The following is a 24155-nucleotide window of genomic DNA, read 5'->3' on the forward strand; positions in this document are numbered from 1 at the left end:
GTGGGTCAGCCACTTCGGCCCTAACCCCTGCTCAGGGTTGCCCACCAGGCCCTGGCATTGGGCCCCAGGTCGTGCAAATCTTTGAGGCCATTTCTTTCCTCCATGGAGGGCGGACGGACAAAACACACTCAGTCTCAGGCTTGACCACATTCTTTATTCCTCAGTTCTGCCGCTTCACAACACAGGGCCCAGCGTGCAGGCTGCCCTCCCAGGGAAGCCAGGCCCCAGCGGCCTTGCTGAGGCTGATTGTCACTGCCCAGCCGGGCCCACGGCTTCTGCTCCTGCACAGGCACGGTGACCAGTGCCGACTCAAGGCAGCCCATCCGCGAGCGCGCTGTTCAGACAGGTGTAGAGGTATATATACTGCTCCTGGGGGCAGACGCGGGAGGGAGCTTCACCCTGCCTGCCCACATCTGCTGCGGAAAGGCTCTCTGGTATCTCCCCACCCTCAGCGGTCCATCTGGCAGCATCGTGGTCCCCAGCACCACCTAGTGGCTGCCCAAAGAGTGCCGCCTAGTGGTGGCTCCTAGAACCTTCCCTGCCCCCTCGCCTCTTCCCACAATGGAGCCCTGGTGGCCTCTCACCAGCGTTGGGGTCATGAGGCCACAGGCCTGTGACTGCTGCAAGGCCACGTTAAAGATGTCCACGGTGCACTCGGCCCCTGCCTGCTGCAGCAGCTGGTCCATGGCCAGGAAGGTGCCCAGCTGGGCCACACCCCTGCTGCAATTGACCTCCAGTTGGATGGGGTACCAGGGTTGGGGGGGCAGAGGGGCAGAGAAGGCTGGGGTATCCAGGTATATGGGGAAACCCAACCCTGGCCTGGGGAATGGGAAGGGACACCGGGCATCTGCTGGGGCCTGCCCCCTGGGGCCCGAGGCAGGAGGGGGTAAATTCCCCAGAGATACCAGGGCAGAGCAAGGAGATGCGAGCACTGGGAGACTGTGTCCTTTGGACCCATGACCCCAGCAGGGCTTGGTGAGATGTGACGGCCTGCCACAGAGGCCGTGAAGGGGTCCGGGCACCCCTCCCCCCAGCCCTTTCTTTGTCCAGCAGCACCTGGAATGGCTGAGCAGTGTGCCTGGCTTCGTCTTGTCCCGAGAGCAGCACCGGCCCACGGCAGCCAAGAAGGGTAGCAGGGTGGTGGCCGGGAGCTCGTACCCTGGCTCCCAGCACGGGAATAGCAGTCTCTGCACCTGCCTTTCCTTCCTGCTCTTCCCCTGGGGGCAAAGCCATCGGCACCGGTGCCCAGGAGGAGCAGAGGGAACCCAGCACAAGTCACTTCTCCCCACAGCCCACTGCCCCGCACCCTGCGGCCCCGACACCTACGTGTGTGACCCTCAGGAGGGTACAGGGCCAGCCTGCTGTGCTGCTCTCGGCCATCCAGTGCACTGTCACTATGCTTGTGACAACAGGCCGCGTCTCCGTTGGCCAGAACTCCTGTGACTGGGACCAAGTCAGGGCTGCTCAGGCGGCTTCCCAAACTCTCCACCCACACCCTGGTCACAGGCCATACCACAAGCACCCCCAGCCCGGCCCCAACACCTGAGGCTTCCCCCCCTCCGTCTCTCTGCCGCCCCTCACCTTCTCCCAGGTGTCAGGCGGGCACAGGGAGACCAGCACCTGGGCCTCGTGCTCCCACACCAGCTCCCAGAGCTCCTCAGGCCCTGCGGGGCCAGTCAGCACAACGTGGTCATGGCCAGAAGGCCCACCCTGCAGAGCACACGTCATTGGCTCCCAGGGACTGTGGGTGCCCCCTGCCCATCTGAGCTCTACGGCCCCCAGAAAGACCAGCTCCAGCCTAAGAAGCACAAATGATCAGAGAGGGCAAGTAATAGGGCATCATCTCACCGGGAAGAGCCAGGCTTCGAGCATCTCATTAGGGGGGCTGTCCTCCATCGGAGAAAACCGCACTTGAGAATAGTCGTCTGAGGGAAGATGGGGAGGGTGAGGCTGCCAGAAGCCCTTCACCCAGGCCAGGTGTCGGGGCCCACCGCCTCGACCACGGGCACTCACAGGAGACCATGCTGTCCTGCTCATAGCCAGGAGGGGGCGCTGAAGAGTCAGTCACGTCCTTGATGGCCTGGAGCAGCAGCTGGGGGGGTGAAGATGGACCTTAGGAGGCTCAGCGGGACAGAGCCCACAGAAGTGCTGGTTGGGCAGGGACAGCACCCCCAGTGGCCACTCCCCGGTCTGAAACACACCTTGTACTCCTTCAAGAAGCCAGCGTTGGCATTGGCCGCCCTCCTGGCGCAGGCCTGTGCAAAGTTCGTCACGGAGATGGGCTGGGACCTGGGGGAGGGGCGGAGAGGGGAGAAGGCACTCGGGGTCCCCCAGCTCCCGCTTCTAGTCTTCTCAGCTCTGCCCATGGACAGGATCAGGGGCCTGTTGGTGGGAGGGCACAGGGAACCTGCGCCCCCACCCCACAAGGGCCCCAGGGGAGCTGTGACTCACTCAAAAGTGTCAGAGGGCCCTTCCAGAATCTTGTTCAGGAGGCAGCTGTGCAGGAAGATGTATTGGCTCTGGCAGGAGGAGGAGGGGTCAGTCGGCTAAGGGAGTATGGCCCAGCAGGGAGATTTTGCAGGCTCCAACCAGCAAGGCAGGGATGGGGTGAGGAGGGCGGGCCTTTTGGGAACCTTGCCCATGCCACCGCACGTGTCAAAGCTGGCAGGGGCCTGTCCCACCTCTCCTTTGACAGAAAGGGAGACAGAAGCCCAGATAGGAGGGGGACATGTCCGAGCCCCTCCCCCGCCCCAGGTCCCCTGTGTGTGCCCCTGAGATGTCCCTTTCCTGGCCCCTGCGGACCCCGTGACCCCACGGCCACCCACCTCCCGCCCACCCCTTCAGGTGCCTGGCGGCCCAGCCCCGCCTGCGGAGGCCTCACCGGGGTCTGGATCATGAGGGGCCGGTACAGCCGCAGCGCGTACACAGCGTTGAACACATCCACCGCCTGCTCCTCCTCCAGCTGCTGCAGCAGCCGCGACAGGGCCACGAAGGTGCCCGTGCGGCCCACCCCCGCGCTGTGGGGACAGCCCCGGGGCTGAGCGGGAGGAGGGGCGGCCACGGCCCGAGACGGCCCCCCTCCCCGGCCCCCCTGCGCTCACCTGCAGTGCACCAGGACGGGGCCGGTGCCCTGGGTGGCCCTCGCCTGCTCCCGTACCAGCTCCACGAAGGCGAGCAGGGAGCCGGGAGCCTCGGGGATGCTGTGGTCAGGCCAGGTGGTGAACTGTAGCTGTTTCACCCTCCGCCACTGCGGCTGGGCCACCTGACAAGGGGCGGGACGGGAGCAGGGACCTGACCCTGGTGTCCCTCTGCTCAGCCCTCAGCTTTCTTCTCCAGATCCCCAGGGCAGGGTGGCTGAGGCCTGCCCCCTCAGCAGGGTGGCGGCTATGCCTTCCCCTCAGACCTGATGCTTCTCTTGCCCCCTTCCTTCTCCAGCCTCTCGGGGGTGCCCAGGCAGAGGGGTGATGCCGGTCCCTGGCTTTCCTGCCTCGGTCTGCCCTTGTCTCAGCCTGGCAAGGCAGATGGGCACGTGGGGTGTGGGCTGAGGCAGGAAGTCCTGAGCTGAGGGCAGGGCAGGGCAGAAACCATGGCTTCACCGTGCTCGACCTTTGACACACTGTGCAGCTTTGGAGAAAACTTTAACTTCCCTGTGCCTCCCTATCCCCTCCTTAACCAACTTCCCTGGATGGCAGCTGAGTGCTTGCAATTTTCAGAAGGACGCAGCCAGGGGACCTAGAGGTAAGTCAACCTTCTCAGAGCCTCGCTCCAGTGCCCGCCCGCCCTGTGCCCTGGGGCACGCACGTGCTGCAGCTGGAATTCCCGCTTGGTCCACTCATCCTCAGGCTCCTCGGCCAGCAGGTGGACCGTGACGTGACCATGGGTGACGGGGGTAGGGTCTGATGGCCAGTAATGCTCACACAGCACCTAAGGTCAGAGGGTCAGAGCAGAGGGGGTGGCTGTGCGCCCAGCCCCATCACTGCCACCCCCTGGTTTATCCAGACAACCTTCCCACCCATCTTTCTGGTCTCTGCTACCCTGCTGAAATTCTGCTCTCTGTACCAACCCAGCTCCATGGCTACCTCGTCCAGAAGCCTCTCTCCTCTGGCTGGCCTCCAGCACCATCACCCCCACACCTCTCATACGATCCTTAGGACTTCAGGGCAGCTGCTGGGCTCCTTTGCAAAACCAGGTGGCTTTATTTAGGGCTGCCTGGCCTTGCCTCACTGTGTCAGCTGGAGGAAAAACCCAGCAGGTGTTCTCTCTGTCCCAGGGCCCTGCATTGAGCAACGCACGGAGGAGACATCCACCAGGCTTGTTGAAAGAAAGGATGCAGAATGCCTTATCTTTCATGCCCACCCTGGGCATCTATACCCCATTCTTTCTCCTAACACTTTTGCCCCTCTGCCTAGAGCAAGAGCAAGCGGAGACACTGAGGAACAGCTGAGGTCAGAGGAAACGGAGTCAACCTGGGAGCTTAAGTACCTAGTCCTTCTTCCCGTCTCCCCCTTCTGTGTGGCCCTGGGGACCCCCACCAACCTCCTGGCCTGACTGGCCTCCCTCCTGCCTGACCCACCTTCCCAGACCTAAGACTAAGACAGCAAGGGGGCCGTTCCTGTAAGGAGAACGTGTGCCACCTTGTGGCCATTCTGGGAAACTGCAGGGCATGCTCACCCTTCCATTCTCCATGCCCACAGTCAGCATGACAATGATGTGAACTTGCTGCTCCCACACAAGCCGCCAGAAGTCCTCCAGAGTTTTCTTGAGAGGCCCCTGGGTGGCAATAAATTCCTGTGGGTGGCTGTAGCCCTGTGAGGATGGAAGACAGGAACGTGTTACTCGGGAGACCCCTTGGCCCCCAGACCCCACCAAGCACACAGCAGTGAATGTCGCACGCATGATCTCCAGGAGTGAGAATACCGTGCCTACATGTGTGCAAACACATGAACACACCGTGTGCACCAAGAATTCAAATCAGGAGGGGCAGCTTCAGAGACACCACCACCACCGCCCCAGGGTGACCTTGAAGGAGCCAGAAAAACCTACATGAAAATAGCAAGGTCCTCACATGCCAGAAGTAGTGTCCCCAGTCCAGCCTCTCCACCAACCCCTCTCTCAACCCAAACTCCATGTTTCTTCCATGCTCAAAATTCTTCCATGGCTCCCCATTGCCCTCCAAGTAAAATCCAAAGCCCTTAGCTTAACAATCAAGCCTCTCCTTCATCCAGACCCAATCTTCCTTTCCTGTCTCATCTGCCAGCACCGGGCAACCGCAGCCCCACACACCGCCTGTGCGCTCCCACCCAGCAGTTCTCTGGCTGTTCTTGCCAGCCAGAATGCCCTTCCCCTCTTTCTTCTCTTATCAAAACTCTACTCATTCTTCAAGCAAGTACACGTCCCCTCCTCCAGGAAGCCTTTCTTGATTCCTGAGGTAGACTTAATTTCTCCTTTCTCCATGAGCTCTGAGTACCATGTTTGTTCCCTTAATATGACACTTGTCACACTGAGCAATAGATGTGACACACTCATGCAATGCATGCGTGTGCACGCGCACACACACACACATGCACACTCGGTGTGCTCATTCGAAGGTGAGAATACAGGTAGCCAACTCTGCCTCCTGCAGGCCGAGCACAGTGCCTGGCACACAGTAGGCCCTCAACAAATACCTGCTGGACTGACCTAGAGGAACACAAGCTGGTGATCTTCAGGGACAAGTGCTAGAGCTAGGGTAGGACAGCATGTCCTGCAAAGGGGCCCGTCTCCCAAGCAGACACCCCCCCCAGACTGCCCCGCAGGAGGCCCTTACTGGGATGAAGTTGGCATTGATGTAGTCGGAGTGGGGCTCTCCGTCCAGCGGGGTCAGCCTGACCCGGGAGTGGTCATCTGCAGAGAGAACAACTGAGCGTCCAGCGCCCGGCGCCCGGTGGACACGCAGCCCCCCTGCCCACGCCCGCCGCCCTGCCCCCAGTGCTCACAGGGTAGCACGTGCGGGTATCGGTTCTTGGCGGCATTGGCCGGGTGCTCCGCCTCCAGCCTGGGCTGCTCCTTGCCCACCTCCTTCAGCTCCTGCAGATTGGGGAGCAGGTGCCAGCTGCTGAAGCGGACCGGGCCCAGGAGAGGGATGCGGGTGGGTGTGCTCCGCTGGGAGCTCCCGCCCCAGACGGCAGGGCGGGGCCAGCCCGACCTAGAGGCCCCAGGTCCTCTCTGCTCTGAGCCCGAGGGCGGTAGAGGCCTCACCTCGAACTCCTGAAAGAAAGCCTGGTGTGCGTGTGCACTCTTGGCCTCATAGCTCTGCCGGAAGCTCTGAATCGGGATGGGCCGGTGGGTCCGCCTGGTGGGAGAGGGCGGGGGTAGGCCCACGGCAGAGCCCCGCCCTGAGCTCAGTGGGTCGTGGGCACAGAGCGGCGGACCTCAGTCCCGGCAGCTCCACCTGGTCCCCCGGGGAGCACGAGGACAGACAGACCTGGGCCCCACGCCCCTACACCCGACCCCACCCCCAGAGCCGGCTGGCCTGCATTCTGAGCACTGCTCATGCACGGCGGGGCTGCCGGCCCCCAGTGCAGACAGACAGACAAGGGGACGGTGGGAGGGGGGCAGGGCAGTCAGGCACGACTCGTGAAGGTGCCCGCGAGGCTTTCAGACCCGTCACTGGGGCTGAGGATGGCTTCTGTGCACAGCCGATGCTCCCTGACGTGGGTTCAAGGTGAAGTCAGTGTGAGGGAGCACAGGAGGGACAGAGCATAGAGTGACAGATCTAACAGCCCGAGAGAAGGAAGGAAAGATATTCGGCCCCATATCATCCAAGTGGTTTGTCGGGGATAAGGGCAGCCCCGGAGAAGGTGAATTTGGACGGGGAGGCGGCGGCTGAATGGGCAGAGAGGAGCCAGAGAGCTCTGGGGTCGGACAGGGTTGTGAAAGTGTGACAGAGGTGTGAGGTGACCGGGGAGGGACACAGTCCCAGAGGGCCGGGCTGCCAGGGAGACTGGGGGCACGGCCGCCGTGGCCCGCACAAGGCAGGCCCACACGGCCCAGCACGCCGCGAGGGAAGCCGGGAAGGTGTCCTCACCGCAGGTTAAAAGCTGTCAGCTCTTGGGAAAACAGATTCTTCTCTGCCCTGCAAAGGATGAAGGGGCACGTGGGAGCGAGCCCAAGGGGGCAGGGGCATGGGGAGCCTCTTGGGGAAGATGCCACTCCTCCCCTAGCCACGCTGGCCCCGGCCTGGCCTCGCACTCACCTCTGCCCCTTCACCCTCCTCCAGCACAGCAGACCCAGCACGGCACAGACGGTGAGGACACAGCCCCCCATGATGCCCGCCGCTGCGGGGAGGGGCATGGCTGCCCTGGGGATGCTGGCCCGGGGCTCTAGGAAGGGCAAAGGAAGGGTGGACTAGAGGAGCCCTTGTCCCCCTGTGGAGGACACACCAACCTGTCCTGGACTTGAAACCCTCTGGGTGGAGGGCACGGTGACAACCCACCTCCAAAGTCCCAAATTCCAACCCAGGGCCAGAGATGGCTGCCAGCAGGACCACCTGCCTGGGAACCCAGAGGGCCCAGCCAGCTTTCCGTGCCCCTGGCTCCCGAGAATGCCCCCAGGGACTCTACTCCCCTCCCTGACACCCTCAAAGAAAAGAAGAGGGGGAGGACCTTCTAGAACTGCACTGCCCAATACGGATATGGTAGCTATTAGCCACAGGGAGCTACTGAGTGCTTGAAATACGGCTGCTGCAAATTCAGATTCACCATAAATACACAGGATTTCAAAGACGTAGTAATAAAAAAGAATGTAAAATGTCTCATTAATAATTTTTAAATTGATCCCATGTGGATATAATATTTTTAATATCTTCGTTTAAATAAAAGGTTACTAAAATTAGTTTCACCGGTTTATTTTTACCTGTCTCCTATAGCTACTGAGGAATATTGAGTGACATCTACCGCTCACACTTGGGACTTGCTTTACGTTTCTATTGGACAGTTCTAGACTGTTGGACTGTTCTAGAACCCCGATGGTCTGGGAGCCGCAGCACAGAGAAGGGTAGTGCAGGCAGGTAGTGTGATCGTGGGGAGTGACACACCATTTCACTAATGCCTCTGACTCTCCGACACCCGCCTCAGCCCACCCACCACCCAGGCCACCACGTCTGGTGCCGGGAGCCCCTCTATCACTGGCTCTGGGTCTCCCAGCTCTGCTGGGCAGGACGTGCTCTCCCTGGAGTCTAAGCTCAATCCCTCCTGCTGCTGGTTGGGGATAAGACTCAGAAGGGGGGAGGGTCCCAGCACTCTTCCCCTCCCCCAGGGCCCAGCTGGAACCCTAGCCCAGTGCCCACCCTACCTGAGAAGGCCGAGAAGGAGATAATGGTCTCAGGAGGGCTGTATCTGGTAAAAGCCACAACACTGAACCTGGGGCAGAGAAACAGGACCCTCTGTTGGGAAGGGGCAAAGAGGGCAAAGCCCTTTCCAAGAAACTGAGTCATGGGGTGCCTGGGTGGCTCAGTCGTTAAGCGTTTGCCTTCAGCTCAGGGCGTGGTCCCACCCCTGGGGTTCTGGGATGGAGCCCCACATCAGGCTCCCTGCTCAACTGGGAGCCTGCTTCCTCCTCTCCCACTCTCCCAGCTCATGTTCCCTGTCTCATTTGCTGTCTATCTCTCTGTAAATAAATAAATAAAATCTTTAAAAAAAGAAAAAAAAAGAAACTGAGTCATGAGCAAGAGACGCTCCAATAGTGAGAGCCCCTCTCACCTGCTAAGACGCTATGCGTTATGCTATCTATAACTTTAGAACAAGCCACCCCAACTTCTCTTCCATCTTCCCCACCCTGTTCTGACAGCAAGAAGCCCCAGAAATAGGTACCTACTATAGCCTTGGCAAGCTGAAACAATCCATTCCCCCCCACACTTTTTTTCTGAAAAAAAAAAAAAAAAAAGAACCATGTAACAGATGGGTGTTCTCTTTTTTGCCTCCCCTACCAGGAAGCCCAGTCAAATAACTCTATGGACCCTTATGGACCAGCAAATGCTTTCTCTTTGCAAGTCAGTCCAGATCTTTTGTGGAGAGAATGTACAAACAACCCGCAAGTGAAACTCACCAGGGCCCCCCCTCCCGTCAGTCTTAGCCCTCACCTATACTGGGAACCCGGCTTGAGTTGCCCGTTACATATCTCCTGGGTCTGGCCACAGTCCTCTGTACCCATAGGCACCATCCAGGATCTCGGCACAGCCCAGGGCCCCGGGTAGAAGGGGTTGGGAAGCAGGATGGCCAGGTAGGAGTCACGTCCTCCATAGTAGTGGTCGTACCACGTGTGGTTGATGGCTTCCTGGGGAGGCCGAACCACTGCAGAGGAACAGGAAAGGGGCAGAGCAGAGTCAGCAGTGGGGCTGAAGCCACTCTCCCTGCAGCTACCCCATTTCTCTAGCATATTCCCACCACACACAGCACAACATCAGCCTTATCTTCAAGAATGTTCTGGTCTCCCTCCCTGCCCCAGCGCTCATGCCAGCCTCAGACATTGCATCTTACCAGTCCAGTGTCTGGAGCCCCCTCGCCCATCCCATGCTGGGCAGTAGCCAGGGTCTCCCCGTCCCCTCCAGGCCCAGGACTCACGTGACATGTTGGTAGTAGCAATGATGCCGTACCACTGGATCTGCCCATCGTCCTTGCCAAACATACCCCGTGTGATCATCACCCCCATCCCCGCCTCTGGCTCCAGCTCGGGGGCTGCTGCTAAGTCCGGGGGGTGCCAGCCTGGGGATGGTGAGGGCAAGAGTGAGGTCCTAACTGGGTGCCAGGGCCAAGGGCAAGGACAGTGCGGTCACATCCCCAGCACCTCTTACAACGCCTGGCAGCTAGGGCCTGTTGGGTACAACTAAGTAAGAGCTGGGAACCCACCCGCCCAGGCCAAGGAGGCTCAATAGCATAAGGTACGTGGATCAGGGCCAAAGAAAGTCTTGGGGGCTGGGGAACAGGGAGAGCCCCCGGCGGTGAGAGCCAGGCAGTGAGAACCCTGTGGGCAATGCTGGAGGGGGGCTAAGGGAGCAGAGGGGCTCCCCAGGCCGGGAAGTGCTTACCCTCCGCGGAAGTGGCGCACACCAGGGTGACCCCCCGACTCCACAGACCGTTCCTGCCCAGCACGGCGAGGCTGAGGCGATAGGAAGTGGCAGGCACCAGGCTGGGCAAGAGGAGAGAGTCCCCCGAGGTGTTGGCCTGGAAGACGAGGTGAGCACTCCCTCCTGCTGCCAGCTGCTCTGCCGCCACCAGACAGACGTCCACGTCCCCCGAGGGCACCATCCAGCTCAGGGCCAGGCGCGTGGCCTCGGGCTGACACCGCACATCCTCCACAGGGCCAGGCTCTGCGGGAATCGAAGCGTCTGTGTCGTGCAGGCGTCGGTACACCCCAGGAGGCTGGCGTCTGGGTCAGCAGCTCTCAAACCAGCAGATGTAAAGGGATGGGGCATTTATGTCCACAGAAAGGGGCCCCGGCCACGTGAGAAACAACTTCTCCTTTGGACATCACTGCCCGTCTGGAGAAGCCTAGCAAGCATATCCCCGGGGCAGGGGTGGGTAAGCACCCACATGGGAGGAGCGGGACGGGCAGTGCTACAACCTGGACCGGACCCTGCCACTCAGGGCCCCTTCCCTGTCCCCCAGCAGACACCAACATACCAACAGGCAGCACCACGGGGTGAGTGGAAGCCCGCAGCGGCCCCGCCCGGCACAGCACTGACAGGGAGAGATTGCGTCCGGGTGTGAGGTCCCGCAGAACCAGGCGGGCCTGGCCGAGCCGCAGGGGCTGCTCCCAGGAGAGGTGCCCAGTCTCTGAGAGTTGGGCATGGCACACCCCGTGGCCCAGGGGGCCACCGGCCCAGGCCAGGCTGATGACGGCACTGCCCGCCTGCATCGACACCAACAGCTCATTGGGCGTGAGCGGGGCTGTGGAGGGAAGGGGAGCAGGTGAGCCGGGCTGCCGAGGGCCCAGCGCACGAGGCCACAGATGCGCCGACCCCAGGCGGGGCCCTCGGGTGTGGAGTTTGGGAAAAGGAGCGAACGCGGGGGCGAAGGTACTACTGAGCAAAGAACCTGGGGGTCTCAGAGGCAGCCCTGCCCACCTCTCCAGCCCCCACTCACAGGTCCAGCCGGAGGCGTTGGCTGCTGCCGAGTGCAGGGGCCCAGCTTTCGAGATAACCTCCACCTCGTACTGAGTGCCCGGGGTCAGAGCGGAGAAGCTGGTGCTGTCCACCTGAGCTCCCACGGGGCTGGTGCCTGCCTGGGCACCTGCCTGGTACAGAGTCACATGGTAGCCGTCTTGCGCCCCGGGAGCATGGACCCAGGATACCCGGAGCTGGGTGGGACCTTCAGTGATCACATTTACCAGAGGGGGGGCGAGGGGGGCTGTGGGGAGAGCAAGATATGGGAAGGTTGAGGAGAAGAGAGGTGTTATGGGCCTTCATGCTGAGGTCCCAACCCCCAAGACCTCAGACTATGACTGTTTGGGGGGAAAAGGTCTTCAAAGAGGTCATTAAGTAAAATGTGGTCACGAGGGCAGAACCCTCATCCAACATGACCCATGTCCTCGTAAGAAGAGGAAATCTGGACGCACCCACGCGCAGAGGGGAGAGCATGGGAAGACACAGGGAGAAGACGGCCATCTGCAAGCCAAGGAGAGAGGTCTGGGACCGATCTTCCCTCAAGGCCTCAGAAGAAACCAATCTTGCCCACACTTTGAACTCAGACTTCTTGCCTCCAGAGCTGTGAGACAATACATTTCTGCGACTGAAGCCTCCGGCCTGGGTGCTTTGTGCCGGCAGGCCTGGGAAATGAATGCAGGAGAATGCACACCAAGGGCGCCCGGGGGGGCTCGGTCGGTGAAGCATCTGCTTTCGGCTCGGGTCATGATCCCAGGGTCCTGAGATCGAGCCCAGAGTCAGGCTCCCTGCTCAGCAGGGAGTCTGCTTCTCCCTCTCCCCCCTACTCGTGCGCTTGCTCTCTCTCTCTCTCAAATAAATAAAATCTTTAAATAATAATAATAATAATAATAATAATAATAATAATAATAATAATAATAAAAAGAAGAATGCAAACCAAATCTCTGGCTGCCTTCTCCCTTGGGTGTCCCTCCATCCTTCCCAGTGGGGAAACAGCAGCTCGGGGGGGTCAAATGAGCCCTAGATTCTCCCCGACAGAAGCAGCACGACATCAGGGCTCACTGCTCGTCCCCAACAGCCATGCACAAGCTCACCTGTACCCAAGCTGCTTTCAAAGACCCCCATGTGACTGGGCAGGTTCTCAAGGTCAGGCAATGGCTGGGGCGCCCAAGCAGCACCCCTTCACCCAAGCCCTGGAGTCACAGAAGGCCCAGTCACCTTGTCAATACCTCCTTTGCAACTGGGGGAAACTGAGGCTCAGAGAGGAACGAGGTTTGCTCTGGGGACTGAGGCACAGCTAGCACCCAGGTCTCCTGCCTCCTAGGCCAGAGATCTTTCCAGCTTTTTCTCGGGCCTGTCTGAGGTCACACGGTCCCTGGGAGGAATCAGGGGGGCAGGGCTGGGGGTGGGGGAGTCACCGCACTGGAGAAGGATGATGCTGAAGGTGGGGGAAGGGCTCCAGCAAGAACACGGCAAGCAGAAAAAACAAGAGGAGCCCAGCCAGTGTGAGAAGGAGCTTCCAAACCCAGCTCTGTGGCTCTGGAGGCTTCAGGGGTAAAGGAGAGGCACAGCGTGTCCCATGCTCGACCATTTCCAGTGCCGGCACCCTCCCCCCACCTCTGGAGGTTAGGATGTGGCAAGGAGCACAGATCCTAGATCACAGTGTTGGAAATGGAATCGCAACTCCCCACTTAGGGCTGAGGAACCCAGGACAAGTTACTTGGCTTATCTGTGCCTCAATTTCTCATCTGTGAAATGGACAAAGCCATAGCATCCATCAGCTAAGCTGGTCATCATGAAGGGGAAATGAGAGAACGCAAGAACACTGAGCAAAGGGCCCCGGGAACCTGAGCCACTGCTATTGCTATCAAACACTCCCACCCCAGGGCGGGCTCGAGGCTGGGTCCTGGCTGGGTCCCCACTTGTCCCCACCCCCACACTGACCACTCGAGAGCCTGAGAGTGGCTGCCCTGGCCGCCATACAAGAGCAAACCCTGGGTTCTGCCCACCTTTCAGGATGCCCTGGGGCTTCCCAGTTAGGGATGTGAGGTCTCTGGTGTCTAGAGGTCAGGGAACAACCACCGTCACCCCAGCTGCCTGCCCACAGATGACAAAGACATCAAGGAGAACACGTAGTTCCCAGGGAATCCAGCCAGCAAGAGTGCCAAGGAAGGAAGGGGTGTGTGGGCAGCACTCACGCGTCCAGCCGGTAGCATTGGCGCTGCTGCTCTCATCTGGACCCCGCAGGGTCACCAGCTGAACCAGGAACTCGGTGCCCGGGGGCAGCTGCGCCCAGGAGAAGTTCTGAGCCTCTGGAGCCAGAGTCTCCTTGCTTTCCAGAGTCAGGGGCCTCAAGCGGTAAAGCCACAGCTGGAAGCCATCCCTGCCCCCTGGTGGGGGGCTCCAGGAGGCCGTCAGGGCAGGAGGCCAGGAGGCAAGGCCCAGGGTCAGGTTGGCAGGAGGACCAGGGACTGCAAGGTCAAGGAAGAAACGGATTTGGAATGACCCAAATCCCCTGCCATTGTCTCCCCCGTCTCCCCTTCCCCATTACCTGCACCCTTTTCCTGGGTCTCTACCAGAGCCCCAAACACTGCCAGCCTACAAATCCAGCTTCCATGGGGCTCCAAGCACACTCACTATTCTTTCCAGAGAAAACCACTTGAGGGGCACCTGGGTGGCTCAGTTGGTTAAGCCTCTGCCTCTTGATTTCCGCTCAGGTCATGATCTCAGGGTTGTGAGATCCAGCCCTATGTTGGGTTCCACACTGAGCAGAAAGTCTGTTTGAGATTCTCTCCCCCCTCCCCCTGTGCTCCTCCCCGCCTCTCTCTTATAAATAAATAAATCTTAAAAAAAAGAAAAAGAAAGAAAAAAGAAAACCACTTGAAAAACACGGGTCTCTGCCTTGATGTCTGCGCCCCCACCTCCTCCCCACACTGTCAGCTTCTTGAGGGTATGATGTCTGGTTCACAGGGTCCCCACAAGGCCCAGCACCCACCTCTTTAACCCCTTAGGGCCCTGGTCAGCTTACCTGGTCAACCCACAAGCTCATTCTCTTTCCCTCTCCCTCTTTCTCCTTCTCTCCCTCACCCCCTCACCCCACACTGCCTCTCCTGAGGGCCTTGGTGCATGCTTAGCCTCTCCAGAAAGCCCTTGTCTGTCTGACTCATACCCAAGTCTTCCCAGCTCACTCTCCTCCTCCTCCTCCAGGAAGCCTTCCTTGACTCCCTAAGCAAGTTTCCCTTTTGTGAGTCCTAAAAGATTAGACTGAACCACATAAAATTCCTGATAGTCATCAGTTTTAACCTATGAGAATGGTTGGCATATGGTTTGAAATACACCGTGCATAGTGCTATCACGCATTTACATTTATTACACGGTATATGAAATAGTATACGTTATGTATGTGCATGTGTGTATAAACCTATATATATCCTCTGTGTACTTGTCAGTCTTCCTTTCTAGACTGTCTTGCTCATGACTTTTAGCCTCAGCACCTAGTCCCATACCTAAAACATGAGAAGCACTCACTAAATATTTGTTGCATAGGTGGGTGATGGCTGGCTGGCCAACCCGATGGTAGGAGGTGGAAAACGCTTGCAAACAGATTCACAAAAGGTTTCCCCCGCCTTGGATGGGCCTGTGACCCTCCAAATCCAGATCGTGCACACAGAAGAGCAGACAGTAAAGGAAGCTGGGCCCCCACCCCCGGGAACTCACGGGTGCAGGCACGGGCCCTCAGAACGCTGGAGCTGAGGTTCCCTGCCCAGGTCCACACGGACACAGTGTAGCAGGAGCCGGGCACTAGACTCCTCAGAGTCAGGCTGGAGCTATCTGGTCCCAAGTCGACAAGACTGCCCAGTGACCTCTGGCTGCCCTCCTGCTGCCAGGTGACCCTGTAGCCTTCCTGCTGCCCTGGTACGGGGGCCCAACCAATGGCCAGGTCAGAGGGGCTGCCCCTGCTGGTGACCTCCAGGGACTGTGGTGCCTGGGGCTCTGAAGAGAGGGGCAGTTTGATCAGGGGGCTGTAGAGTGCCTGGGACCCTGTGAAGCCCCTCCCCAGCTCTCCTGAGCCTCCCCCCCCCATCCAGATATCCCTCCCCAATGCAAGGCCTCACCCCGGGGGCCAGGGGACACAGTGGCCGGCACTCACTGGTATGGTCTGGGAGGCTCTGAGTAGTGAGCCGGGTAGTAGCAGGTGGCACGGAGATGTTTCCGAGGAGGCCTGAGGCTCCCTCAGTGTAGAGCGGTGCCTGTGTCCTGGGCTCCCTGGTGGCCGCCAGCCCATCCAGCTGCAGCCTGGTACCATTGTTTTGTCTGGGCTGGGCAGCAGAACCTGCAGAAAATGCAGTTCCTGGACAGTGAGGACCCAGCTGCTTCTCCACGCAGGTGCCCCCACCAGCCCAGACTCACCGTGCAGCCAGGCACTGGCCTGCGCCCAGGCACCATAGGGCCCAGCCAGAGCCCCCAGCTCCAGAGTGTAGTGTCCAGCGGGCAGGGGCCCTGGGAAAGTGGCGTTGAGCGCTCCAGGGCCCCGAGTGGTGTTCTTCTCCACCTGCCCGCTTAGCCTGAGCAGGTAGCCGTCGCGGGCCCCAGGCCCTGCCTGCCAGCTTGCCCGGAGCACGGAGCTCAGGGGAATGAGCACCAGGTCCAGAGGGGCAGAGGGATCTATGGGGACAAGGAGCAAATATGTGCAGAAAAACCTAAACGGTGGGTGAGAAACATCTTCCCCTCCTCATGCCAGCCTCTTTCTGTTTGCACTAGACTGTCCCGTCCAGAGGCAGGCAGCCGCCATGTGCCGTGCTGGGTGAATTCTGGGATCTGGCCACGGACAACAGTCACAGAAATAACAACACATCAAGGGACCAAGTGTGACACAGGCAGCAGGGGTCTAAGGATCCCCATGCACTGTCTCCTGTGTAACTCCCCGCAACGCTACGAAGGAGGCACTATTATCACCATCCCCCTTTAAAGAAACAGAAATTGAAACACAGAGAAGGTAAGTCATGTGTCCAGAGCCCCCCAGCCAGTGAGAGGCACCAGTGAAATTCGGAACCCACGCCGTGGAGCGGTTCCTCAACTCTTAACCACTGCGAGACGGGGCTTCCCAGAGCAAAAACGTGGCGACGTCCATGCGGGCTCCACGAGCACCCAGCCCAGCTCAGGCTGGTGTGGCCGCTCACCAGCTGCTTGACCTTGGGCCCCTTCTCTCTGCACCTCAGCTCCCTCTACCATACACTGGGGGTGACAGGACTCCATTGGTTTGAGGACCAAACGAGACGAACCTCGGCAAGGGCCCAGCCCCGTGGCTGCCATGTGGAGGCCTCGAGTGATGATAATGATGACACCACCCTCGCTTCTTCCGGTGGGTCCCACCACTGGCCAGCAGGAGGGGTGCTCCCTCCAAGCCTCACCCCTTCCCTGCAGGATTCCAAAGGCACCCCCCTCCACCAGTTGTATCCTGCCCACTCAGCCAGAGAAGAGCCAAGGAGCCTCTGCTGCGTCCCTCCCAAGCACTCACAGGTCCACTGGGTGGCACTGGGCCCCGCCACCTGCTGGGGCCCGGCAACGGCACTGAGCGTCAGCTCGTAGGGGGTGCCCGGAGAGAGGTGAAAGAAGGTGTGATTGGAGACGCCACGTCTGACTACGGAGGTCAGGTTGGTGCCACCCAGGAGGTCCGTGAGCACTAGGTGGAGCCAGGCAGCCCCCTCAGAGCCGTTCCAGGAGGCTTGCAGGGCTCTGGTGCTCAGGGTTCGCAGCACCAGCTCAGGAGGAGACAGGGGGGCTGGAAGAAGGACAGAGAGAGCAAAGCCAGGCTTGAGAAAGAGCCCTGGAGTCGGATCCTGGCACCCACCAGCTATGTGGGGACCGGGTGGCCTGTGAGGCTCCGGACGGCCCCCACCACTCCCAGACCAGCTGCCACCTGGGCCTTGCCGAGTGCCTGCCTTACCTGTCCACTGGCGGATGCTGGTCTTTGCCTGGAGGTTGCCAGCCCAGGTGGTAACCTCTAGAACATACTCGCTACCTGGAAGGAGGTTGCTAAAATTGTAGGACGGGGTGCCCGGTGGCATGGAGATGTTACGCACCAACGTCTGGGATTCTAGGTGGTAGAGGAGAAGTTGGTAGCCATCCCGCTCCCCAGAGGCAGCGCCCCACGAGGCCTTGAGGCTGGACGGGCTCCCAGGGCTGTGGAGCTGCAGGTTGCAGACTGTCGAGGGGGCTGTATCAGAGGTAGAGAGAAGCACCAAGGTCAGGGCCAAAGGGGCATCACCCCTGTGCTTCTAGTGCTTCTAGAAGGTCACTTGTACCAGGTCTCCCGGTCACTGTACCAGGCATGGTCCTCAGAGAAGTTGTTCTCCTTGGCTACCCTGTCCCTGGCCAACCCTCCAGGACGGCAACCTCCTGCTCGGACCCCGGGCAATTCCTGCACACTCCGGGCACCCCCCCAACCTGAAGACCACACACCTGTGCGGGCAGTGAGGGTGACAGTGGCATTCTGTCCGCAAGGTCGCAGGGCAGTCACTTCCAGCAGGTAGCGACTTCCTGGCACCAGGTCCCGGAACTCAAAGCTGGATGCGTTGGTGTGGGCCTGGAGCGGCGGCCCTTCTGGAGAGCCCAGGGGACTCAGGTGGGTGAGGCGGAGGGCATGGCTCAACTTGCCTGGCCCTGGGACTGCCCAGCTCAGAAAGAGGCTAGTAGGCCTCCCCAGGCTGCTGACGTTCACTTTCAGAGGTGGTCCTGGGGAAAAGGGGGTGCATTCAGAGTCTCCCAATGCCCTTCCTCCTCTAAAGAAGGAGGGAAGGCAAAAAAGGGCCAGAACAGAGGCCAAGTCTGGCACTGAGAAACCGAGCCTACACCCGCGCTCCCTACCTCCCAGATCCCCCTCCCCCGTTGAAGACACCTACCTCCACTGTCTCCGTCCAGGCTCCCTGCCAGGGTGAGACACTCATCTCCCTGTAGGAAGCAAGGGAGGAGAGGAGAGGAGATGGGCAGAGGGCTCTGGGGTCTAGGCCTCTGTGAAAGCCAGTGGGGGACAGGGCCAGGATCAGAGAGAAGGCTGTCCTCTTGTCTGGCACTCCCCCAGATAGAGCCAAAAGGACATCATCCCTAGGCACACTCAAGGCTCGGGAGGCAGCCCGGGCAGGCAGAAGCAATTTGCTCTTGCTGTCCTCCGAGCCAGCGGCTGCGAAGGAGCAGCCTCTGCTCTGCCTAATGCAGACCAGCTGTGGGGCCCCAAAGAGAGGTGGGAGCCTGGACAGGCCCCGGAGGACAGGGCCCCACCCACCCCCCAACCCCCAGTGCCACCATACCTTGGCCAAGAGACCCCGGAGCCAGAGGAAGGCAGCAAAAAGGATTGAGGGCCTCATCCCGATGTCTGTAAAGGAAAGTTAAGAGGCAGCAGGGGAGGAGCCAGTCCCCCCAACCCTCCCCTTGCCCCGCTGGCTGGCTGGCTGGCTGGCTGGCTGGCTGGCGGGTGGACGGGCAGGCGGGCAAGGGTGGGAAGGCCGAGTTCCAGGCAGAAGGCAGGCAGCAGGCAGCCAAGAAGCAAGGGGCTGCCTCCCAACCCAGACCCTAAGCACTCACCCCGCCCAGCCTTGGCAAGATTCCACGAGGGGAGCAAGACCCCAGGGCCCAGAAGGTCGAAGGGGATTGCACCTGTCAGGCTGCAGACAAGCCCGCCTCTCCTTCTGCCTCCCATGCCTCCACCCCTCCTCCAGCCCTTGACTTTCTAGGGAGGCCTCTGGAAAGACCAAGAAAAGAGATGGCCTTGCCGGTGGACACACAGAGCAAAGGCAGCCAGCTCTCCAGTCCCTGACCCCAGAAGAAGAGTGTGCTTCTATTGACTCTACCAACGTGTGGGAGAGAGGCTGCTTGTGTTCAGTTAGAGGGGAGGGAGGGATCCTGGTGACACCGCGTGGGTGTGTGTCACCGTGGAGTGGATGGACTAGCTGGGAATGTGTCCCGTTCTGGGCCTCCATGCAGCACATGGCCTTGTGGACAGAGGCGCGGGAGCACGTTCTGAAGGCCTTGAGTCACAGCGATCACAGATCTAGAAGAGCCCACCTGGCCCTTGGGACCAGTCTGCTCCCACACCCCCAGTGCCCAGATGAGAAGGCTGATCTCCAGAGAGGGGAAGAGCCCAGCCCCAGAAGGCAAATCCTGCTCCTTACCCCCAAACTGGGATCCTCTCAGCTTGGAACTCTCTGAGGAGCTACTCGAATCTCGAGGCTATCTGTCTTCCTTCGCCCACCCCCTCTACCTACATCAGTGATGTCCCCCCATCCCCCTGCCCCCCCCTAAACCCCCACCAGGCTGCAAGCAGCTGAAGGCCCAGGGAGCTTCCCTGAGGCTTGGCCTAGAAACAAGGCTGCTTCACGCCAGCCTAAAGCCAGTTCCTCACCTGGAACTGCTCACCCGTGTGTCCCCACCCCAAGACAGCTGATGGTGGGGAGGGGAGGGGGGCAACAGAAGGGGAAGAAATGGCTCTGGGCCCTGGGAAAGAAGCCCAGGACTCAGCCGCTAACTCAGGAAGTGGGGAGGGGGAGTATGCAGAAAACAGGCAGGTATAGAAACTGAACACCAAGACCCCTTCATGGGAGCCAGGCTCTGGGGGGGGGGGGCAGTCCCAGAAGGGAGAACAGGCCTGCATAGAGACCCGTTCAGCCTCCCTCTAGTTCAGTTCAGAGCCAGGGGCTGCCTGCCCTCCCCCCACTCCACCCAGCCCCAAACCTCAGAGCCACCCACCCGGCCTCTGGATAGGGGCCTGGAAACTGAGCACTGCAGACTCATCAGATTTTCCAGGCTGCGTGTGAGTGTGTGTGTGTGTGTGTGTGTGTGTACGCATGTGTTCTTTCAAAGGGGAGCAGGGGGGCGCAGAGAGCAACTGGGGAAGCTGATACAGAAGGAGAAGGTCCTGGTCTGGCCAAAAGGTGGGGGAATCATCCTCCCCTTGCCCCCTCCCCCATCCCACCTCACGGGGGGGGGGGGGGCACCTCACTCTGCTCTTTCTAGCAGAGTCTCAGTCGGCAGCAGCACAGGGGAGAAGTGGGGTGGAAACGCCCTAACTCAGAATCGAAGTACAAGAGCTGTGGTAAGAACATGGTTGCAGGTAAGGGGGGAGGGTCTTAGACCCTGCCTGAGAGTCCCCACAAATGAGGGGCCTGTTGGGAACAGCCGAGACTCCACAGCTAGTCCGTGGACAGTCCCAGAGGAGGCACCTGGCCACAGAAGCCACACCTGCCAGGCCCCCTGCAGCCTTGCGGATGGAAGAGGGGGCTCCAGAGGGGGTAGAAAGCATCTGACAGATAAGGCGGATTCTCCCCAGCCCCCAGCATCTCCATTCAGCAAAAAAAGTACCACAAGGGCTGTGTCTTCTGCCCGGCAACCACTCCCACAGACAAACCCACATCCTCTCCCTAGAGAACCCCTGGGGTCCTCCTGAGGTCTCAAAGCACCTTACTGATTCCTTCTGGAGAGAGCCAGCTGGGAGGCAGAGGAGGGCCAGAGACAGGTCCAGGCATCCTGAGTCCCAGATGTGAGCCAGCCTGGTCTCTCCTCACCGCTGTCCCACACAGCTCCCTTCCGGCCCTCCCCCTCCTCTCCCACGGCCTGAAGCCAGGCCTTGGGCATCCCCCACACTAGGGGAAGATAATCACCAGGCAGGAGAGGGGTAGGATGGATCCGGACAGCCAAGTCTCCCGCCCTTCCTCCCACGGCCTGGGAAGGTCACCAGGGAGGGGGTAGACCTGGATTCCTCTGACCAGGCTGTGGAAAGGCAGCAAGGGGCTGGGCGCAGCAGACTGGTGAGGCGTGTGCCTGTGTGCGTGCGTGTCTGAGGGTGTCCAAGGACATCACGGAGCGGAGAGAGGGACAGCAGGGTCCCTGGAAGAAAGGACCATGTTCTACAATAGATGTCCGTCTCACCAGCTCTGGCCTTGGGAGAGAGGGAGGGACTCTCTTCCTTCCTAGAGTCCTCCTACAAGGGACCTGAGTTCCAGCAAGCTGGCAAAGAATGGGACTCTTTCCTGGATCTCCAGGCAGGCTGGCCTTGGCTCCCCAGGTGCTGGCCTAAATCACTGGTCCTTCGGCCAGGGGATGTGGGGTATGGGAAAGTCCCCTTCACCAACAGCTCCCCCCAAAAGGTGTCAGGGAAAGTGGGTCGGGCGGGGGATGAGCTTCCGGGATGGCCAGCACAGAGGCAGGGCCCCTGGGGCAGGCCCGGTGGGTCTCCCTCTTCCTTCAGACTTCATACCAGCGGCCCAGATCACTGCCACACCGCCTAACAGCCATAGTCTGCCCCACTCACCCAGGCTCTCTCTTCCAGTGTCTCCTTGCTTCTCCTGGATGAGGCCTTCCAGCTCCTAGCTCACTGCGTCTCTGTCTCCCCCACACAGCCAGGGGCAAGCAGGAGCCTGTCACACTGGGGCAGAAACAGGCCTAGGCTGGCCCAGGATTTGGGGGCGATGGGGAGGACCTATGAGCCTAGGGCTTCTCGAGAGAGGAATGAAGAGGGCTAGGGAGGGGAGCAAGACATGTGGAATGTGCGGGACCCCAGAGTCCTGGCCCCCAGCAGCAGGCCCCATGCCTAAGATCTTCCCTTTCAGAATTTTACAGGGTGGCAGCCTTTGACGCTGTGGCTGGCAGCAGCCTGGCTTGCTCCCGAGGTACTGCTGGGGAGCAAGAACCTCAGGGAATTCCAGACACAGCTGCCCCTCCAAGGGGCTTCTGACACTGGGGACAGCAAGTTGTGGCTGGCAGGCCTGGGACCGGGGCCTGGTGAGACGAGGGGGGCATGTGCCCAGGCAGCTCTGTCCCTGCAGACTAGCCGGAGAAAGGGAGCAGTCAGGAGGCAGGGGGTCTGGGAGAGAGGAGACATGGATCCTCCTGCCAGACATGATGCCCCCCACCGGCCCCCTCGCTGGGCTGGCTTCTCCAGCTGACAGCTCCCGAGCACTTCAGAGGTCCAGGCCCATTTGACGGATCAGAGGGGGGCCAGGATCCTCTGCCTGGGAAGAGAGCAGCCTGATGTGGAGACTGAGCCTCAGGGAGGTTCAGTAACGGACCCAGAGTCACACGGCCGACGTGCCACGGCTTAGATTCAGTGCACGTGGCTCTTTCTGGCTTTCAACTCTTGCTGTGCTTTCTCTGGAGTCAAGGGTGGCCGGAACCTAAACGCCAACTCCGGAAGGCGAATCAGCGACTGGAGAGACGAAGGTTTGCGAGCTGTCTGGGGCTGTTCCACCCCAGGAATGAGGAAGGTTCTGGGGGCGGAGGAGTCGCTCTGAGGGAACTCCGGGCCTTCCCCCATTCCAGCAGCCTGGCCAGTCTGGGGAGGAGCGGCTGCAGGGCAGCTTGTCCCACCTGAGGCTTGTGGGTGGTACGCTCGCCCCTCCTGAGCTCTAGCCCCACACCTCCACGGATGTCCAGGCATTTCTAAGCAGAAGGGAGAGAGGGGGCAGGAGGCAAGGAGTGACTATTCCCCCAACCCCACACACACCCAAAGGGAACTGAGAGATCCTCAGGGTCTTGCCTAATGCCGTTGCCCCCACCCCCACCTCCAACTACCTCTCCCATCTCCTGGCCCCCAGCTTCCTTGCTCTTCACCCGAGAAATCAGCTTCCAGCTCCTCAGACTGCTGCTGGGCCCAGCCTTGGGAAGGTAGAGGGTGTGCTCATGGCCCAGCATGAGGCCCAGCCCCTGGAAACCTGGTAGAAACCTGGAGGCACTGGCGGACCCGTGGGGGGAAGGCTTTGCCTGCTTCCTCCCCCCCACCCCTGTGGTATCCTAGCTTCCTGTTCTTGGTAACAATCAACAGTGTGGCCCCGCGGGGGTGGCCCTCTTTCTGATCCCTTCCTGCCCCCTTCTTTGATCCCCAGGGCCCCACTATCCATTCGTGGAGATACTGGTGGGTTTGGGGGAGCGGTTGAGGCAGAAGCCAGCCTCAGGTCACTTCCCACAGATTTACCAGGGATTCCCAGGCTCTCCTGCCCCCGCCTCCACTCTGTTCTGGGTACCAGGGCTGACTGCTACTCCAGCTCCTCCTTTCAGGGAAACCACCCACTCCCCAGAGTGAAGAAGGGTCCTGGACCAGCTGGCCCTGGAGGGGCTCAGAAAGGAGCCGTGCCTGGTCACCTCCCCGCCTTCCAGGAGCAACATCAGGCCCGCAAGGCCTCCGGAGCTCCAAAGTGTCATCCTGGTCTTCATCCTACCCCTCCTCCCCCACGGGCCAGCAGCAGAGGCGAGCCCCCTCCCCACCACCCCTCCTGTGTGCGCACCCCTGTGTCTATTGTAAATCATTTCTTTTTTGCTGTCACCATTTGACAGCTGAATCAGAGAAGTGGGAGGAAGAGAGAGGACGGGGATTGCGCGTGTTGGGGCCGGGAAGGGAAGGGTGTTTGGAATGTTACAAGGTAGAAGAAGCCGTGCAGCGAGCATGAACCAGCTGGGCTGCTGGCCAGCAAGGGGCCTGCCGAGGCGAGGCAGGGGTGGGGGGCAGTGGAGTCTTGGATGCGGGGGCCACTTCCTAGGCCCCAGGCATCCAGGCGCCCCAGAGGCGAAGAAGACGCAGGAGTCCCCCCCCCCCCCCGCCCCCGGTGTAAGGGCCAGAGACTGTCCGCTATCTGTAAGTCTTCTAAATAGATGTCAGGACTCTGGGAAGGTGCTTGGAGGGGCTGGGGGCAGGGAGAAAGCCCCCCAGACTCTCCTACAAACTGTCTCTACTATCTACTTCCTGGCTGGCTGGTCCATCTCCAGCCACAGGTAGCTGACAGCTGGGGTGCGGCCCAAGTCCTGGGGATGACCCTTCTGGTCTGGCCTGGGCCTTTCTTCCCCAGGGTGGAGCAAGGATTCCTGCCTCCTTCCTCCCTCACCCCACCTCAAGTCCGCACCCACCTCTGCTTTGAGAAGGTGCCGCCTGCACCTGACCATGAACTCGCAAGGCTTGAAGGGGGAAGGGCTTCCAGGACCAGGGCTCTGGGGCAGAAGCAGAGAAGCAGAAGCCAGTCTCTGGACTGGGCCAGCT

At 60.3% G+C, this 24155-nt stretch overlaps 1 protein-coding gene across 2 annotated transcripts; it reads right to left on the reverse strand.

Annotated features, from left to right (window-relative positions):
* Nucleotides 1-140: 140 nt before the first annotated feature.
* On the reverse strand, nucleotides 141-24154 carry LOC123785742 (receptor-type tyrosine-protein phosphatase V-like). 2 transcript variants are annotated; one of them, XM_045787656.2, is made up of 35 exons: nucleotides 24026-24154; nucleotides 20590-22567; nucleotides 18445-18509; nucleotides 18040-18088; nucleotides 17600-17872; nucleotides 17085-17354; nucleotides 16656-16919; nucleotides 15548-15802; nucleotides 15288-15470; nucleotides 14855-15130; nucleotides 13336-13608; nucleotides 11121-11384; nucleotides 10659-10925; nucleotides 10064-10345; nucleotides 9600-9740; nucleotides 9119-9329; nucleotides 8332-8399; nucleotides 7235-7361; nucleotides 7067-7114; nucleotides 6238-6331; nucleotides 5976-6066; nucleotides 5807-5883; nucleotides 4672-4806; nucleotides 3802-3924; nucleotides 3102-3262; nucleotides 2882-3017; nucleotides 2452-2519; nucleotides 2202-2289; nucleotides 2014-2092; nucleotides 1849-1925; nucleotides 1582-1710; nucleotides 1327-1443; nucleotides 1057-1217; nucleotides 585-720; nucleotides 141-369 (listed from the first exon to the last, which is right to left on the reverse strand). In XM_045787656.2, exons 3-35 carry the CDS (start codon nucleotides 18499-18501, stop codon nucleotides 310-312), a joined length of 5040 nt encoding a protein of 1679 aa, XP_045643612.2. In that variant the 5' UTR covers nucleotides 18502-18509; nucleotides 20590-22567; nucleotides 24026-24154; the 3' UTR covers nucleotides 141-309. The 2 variants fall into 2 exon arrangements, with proteins under 2 accessions (XP_045643612.2, XP_045643611.2); XM_045787655.2 differs by lacking the exons at nucleotides 20590-22567; nucleotides 24026-24154 and having other exon boundaries at nucleotides 2202-2358; nucleotides 18445-19371.
* Nucleotide 24155: the final 1 nt, after the last annotated feature.

This window comes from Ursus americanus, chromosome 2, assembly GCF_024610735.1.
Source record: "Ursus americanus isolate L20-20 chromosome 2, mUrsAme1.1.p, whole genome shotgun sequence".
Taxonomy (NCBI): domain Eukaryota; kingdom Metazoa; phylum Chordata; class Mammalia; order Carnivora; family Ursidae; genus Ursus; species Ursus americanus.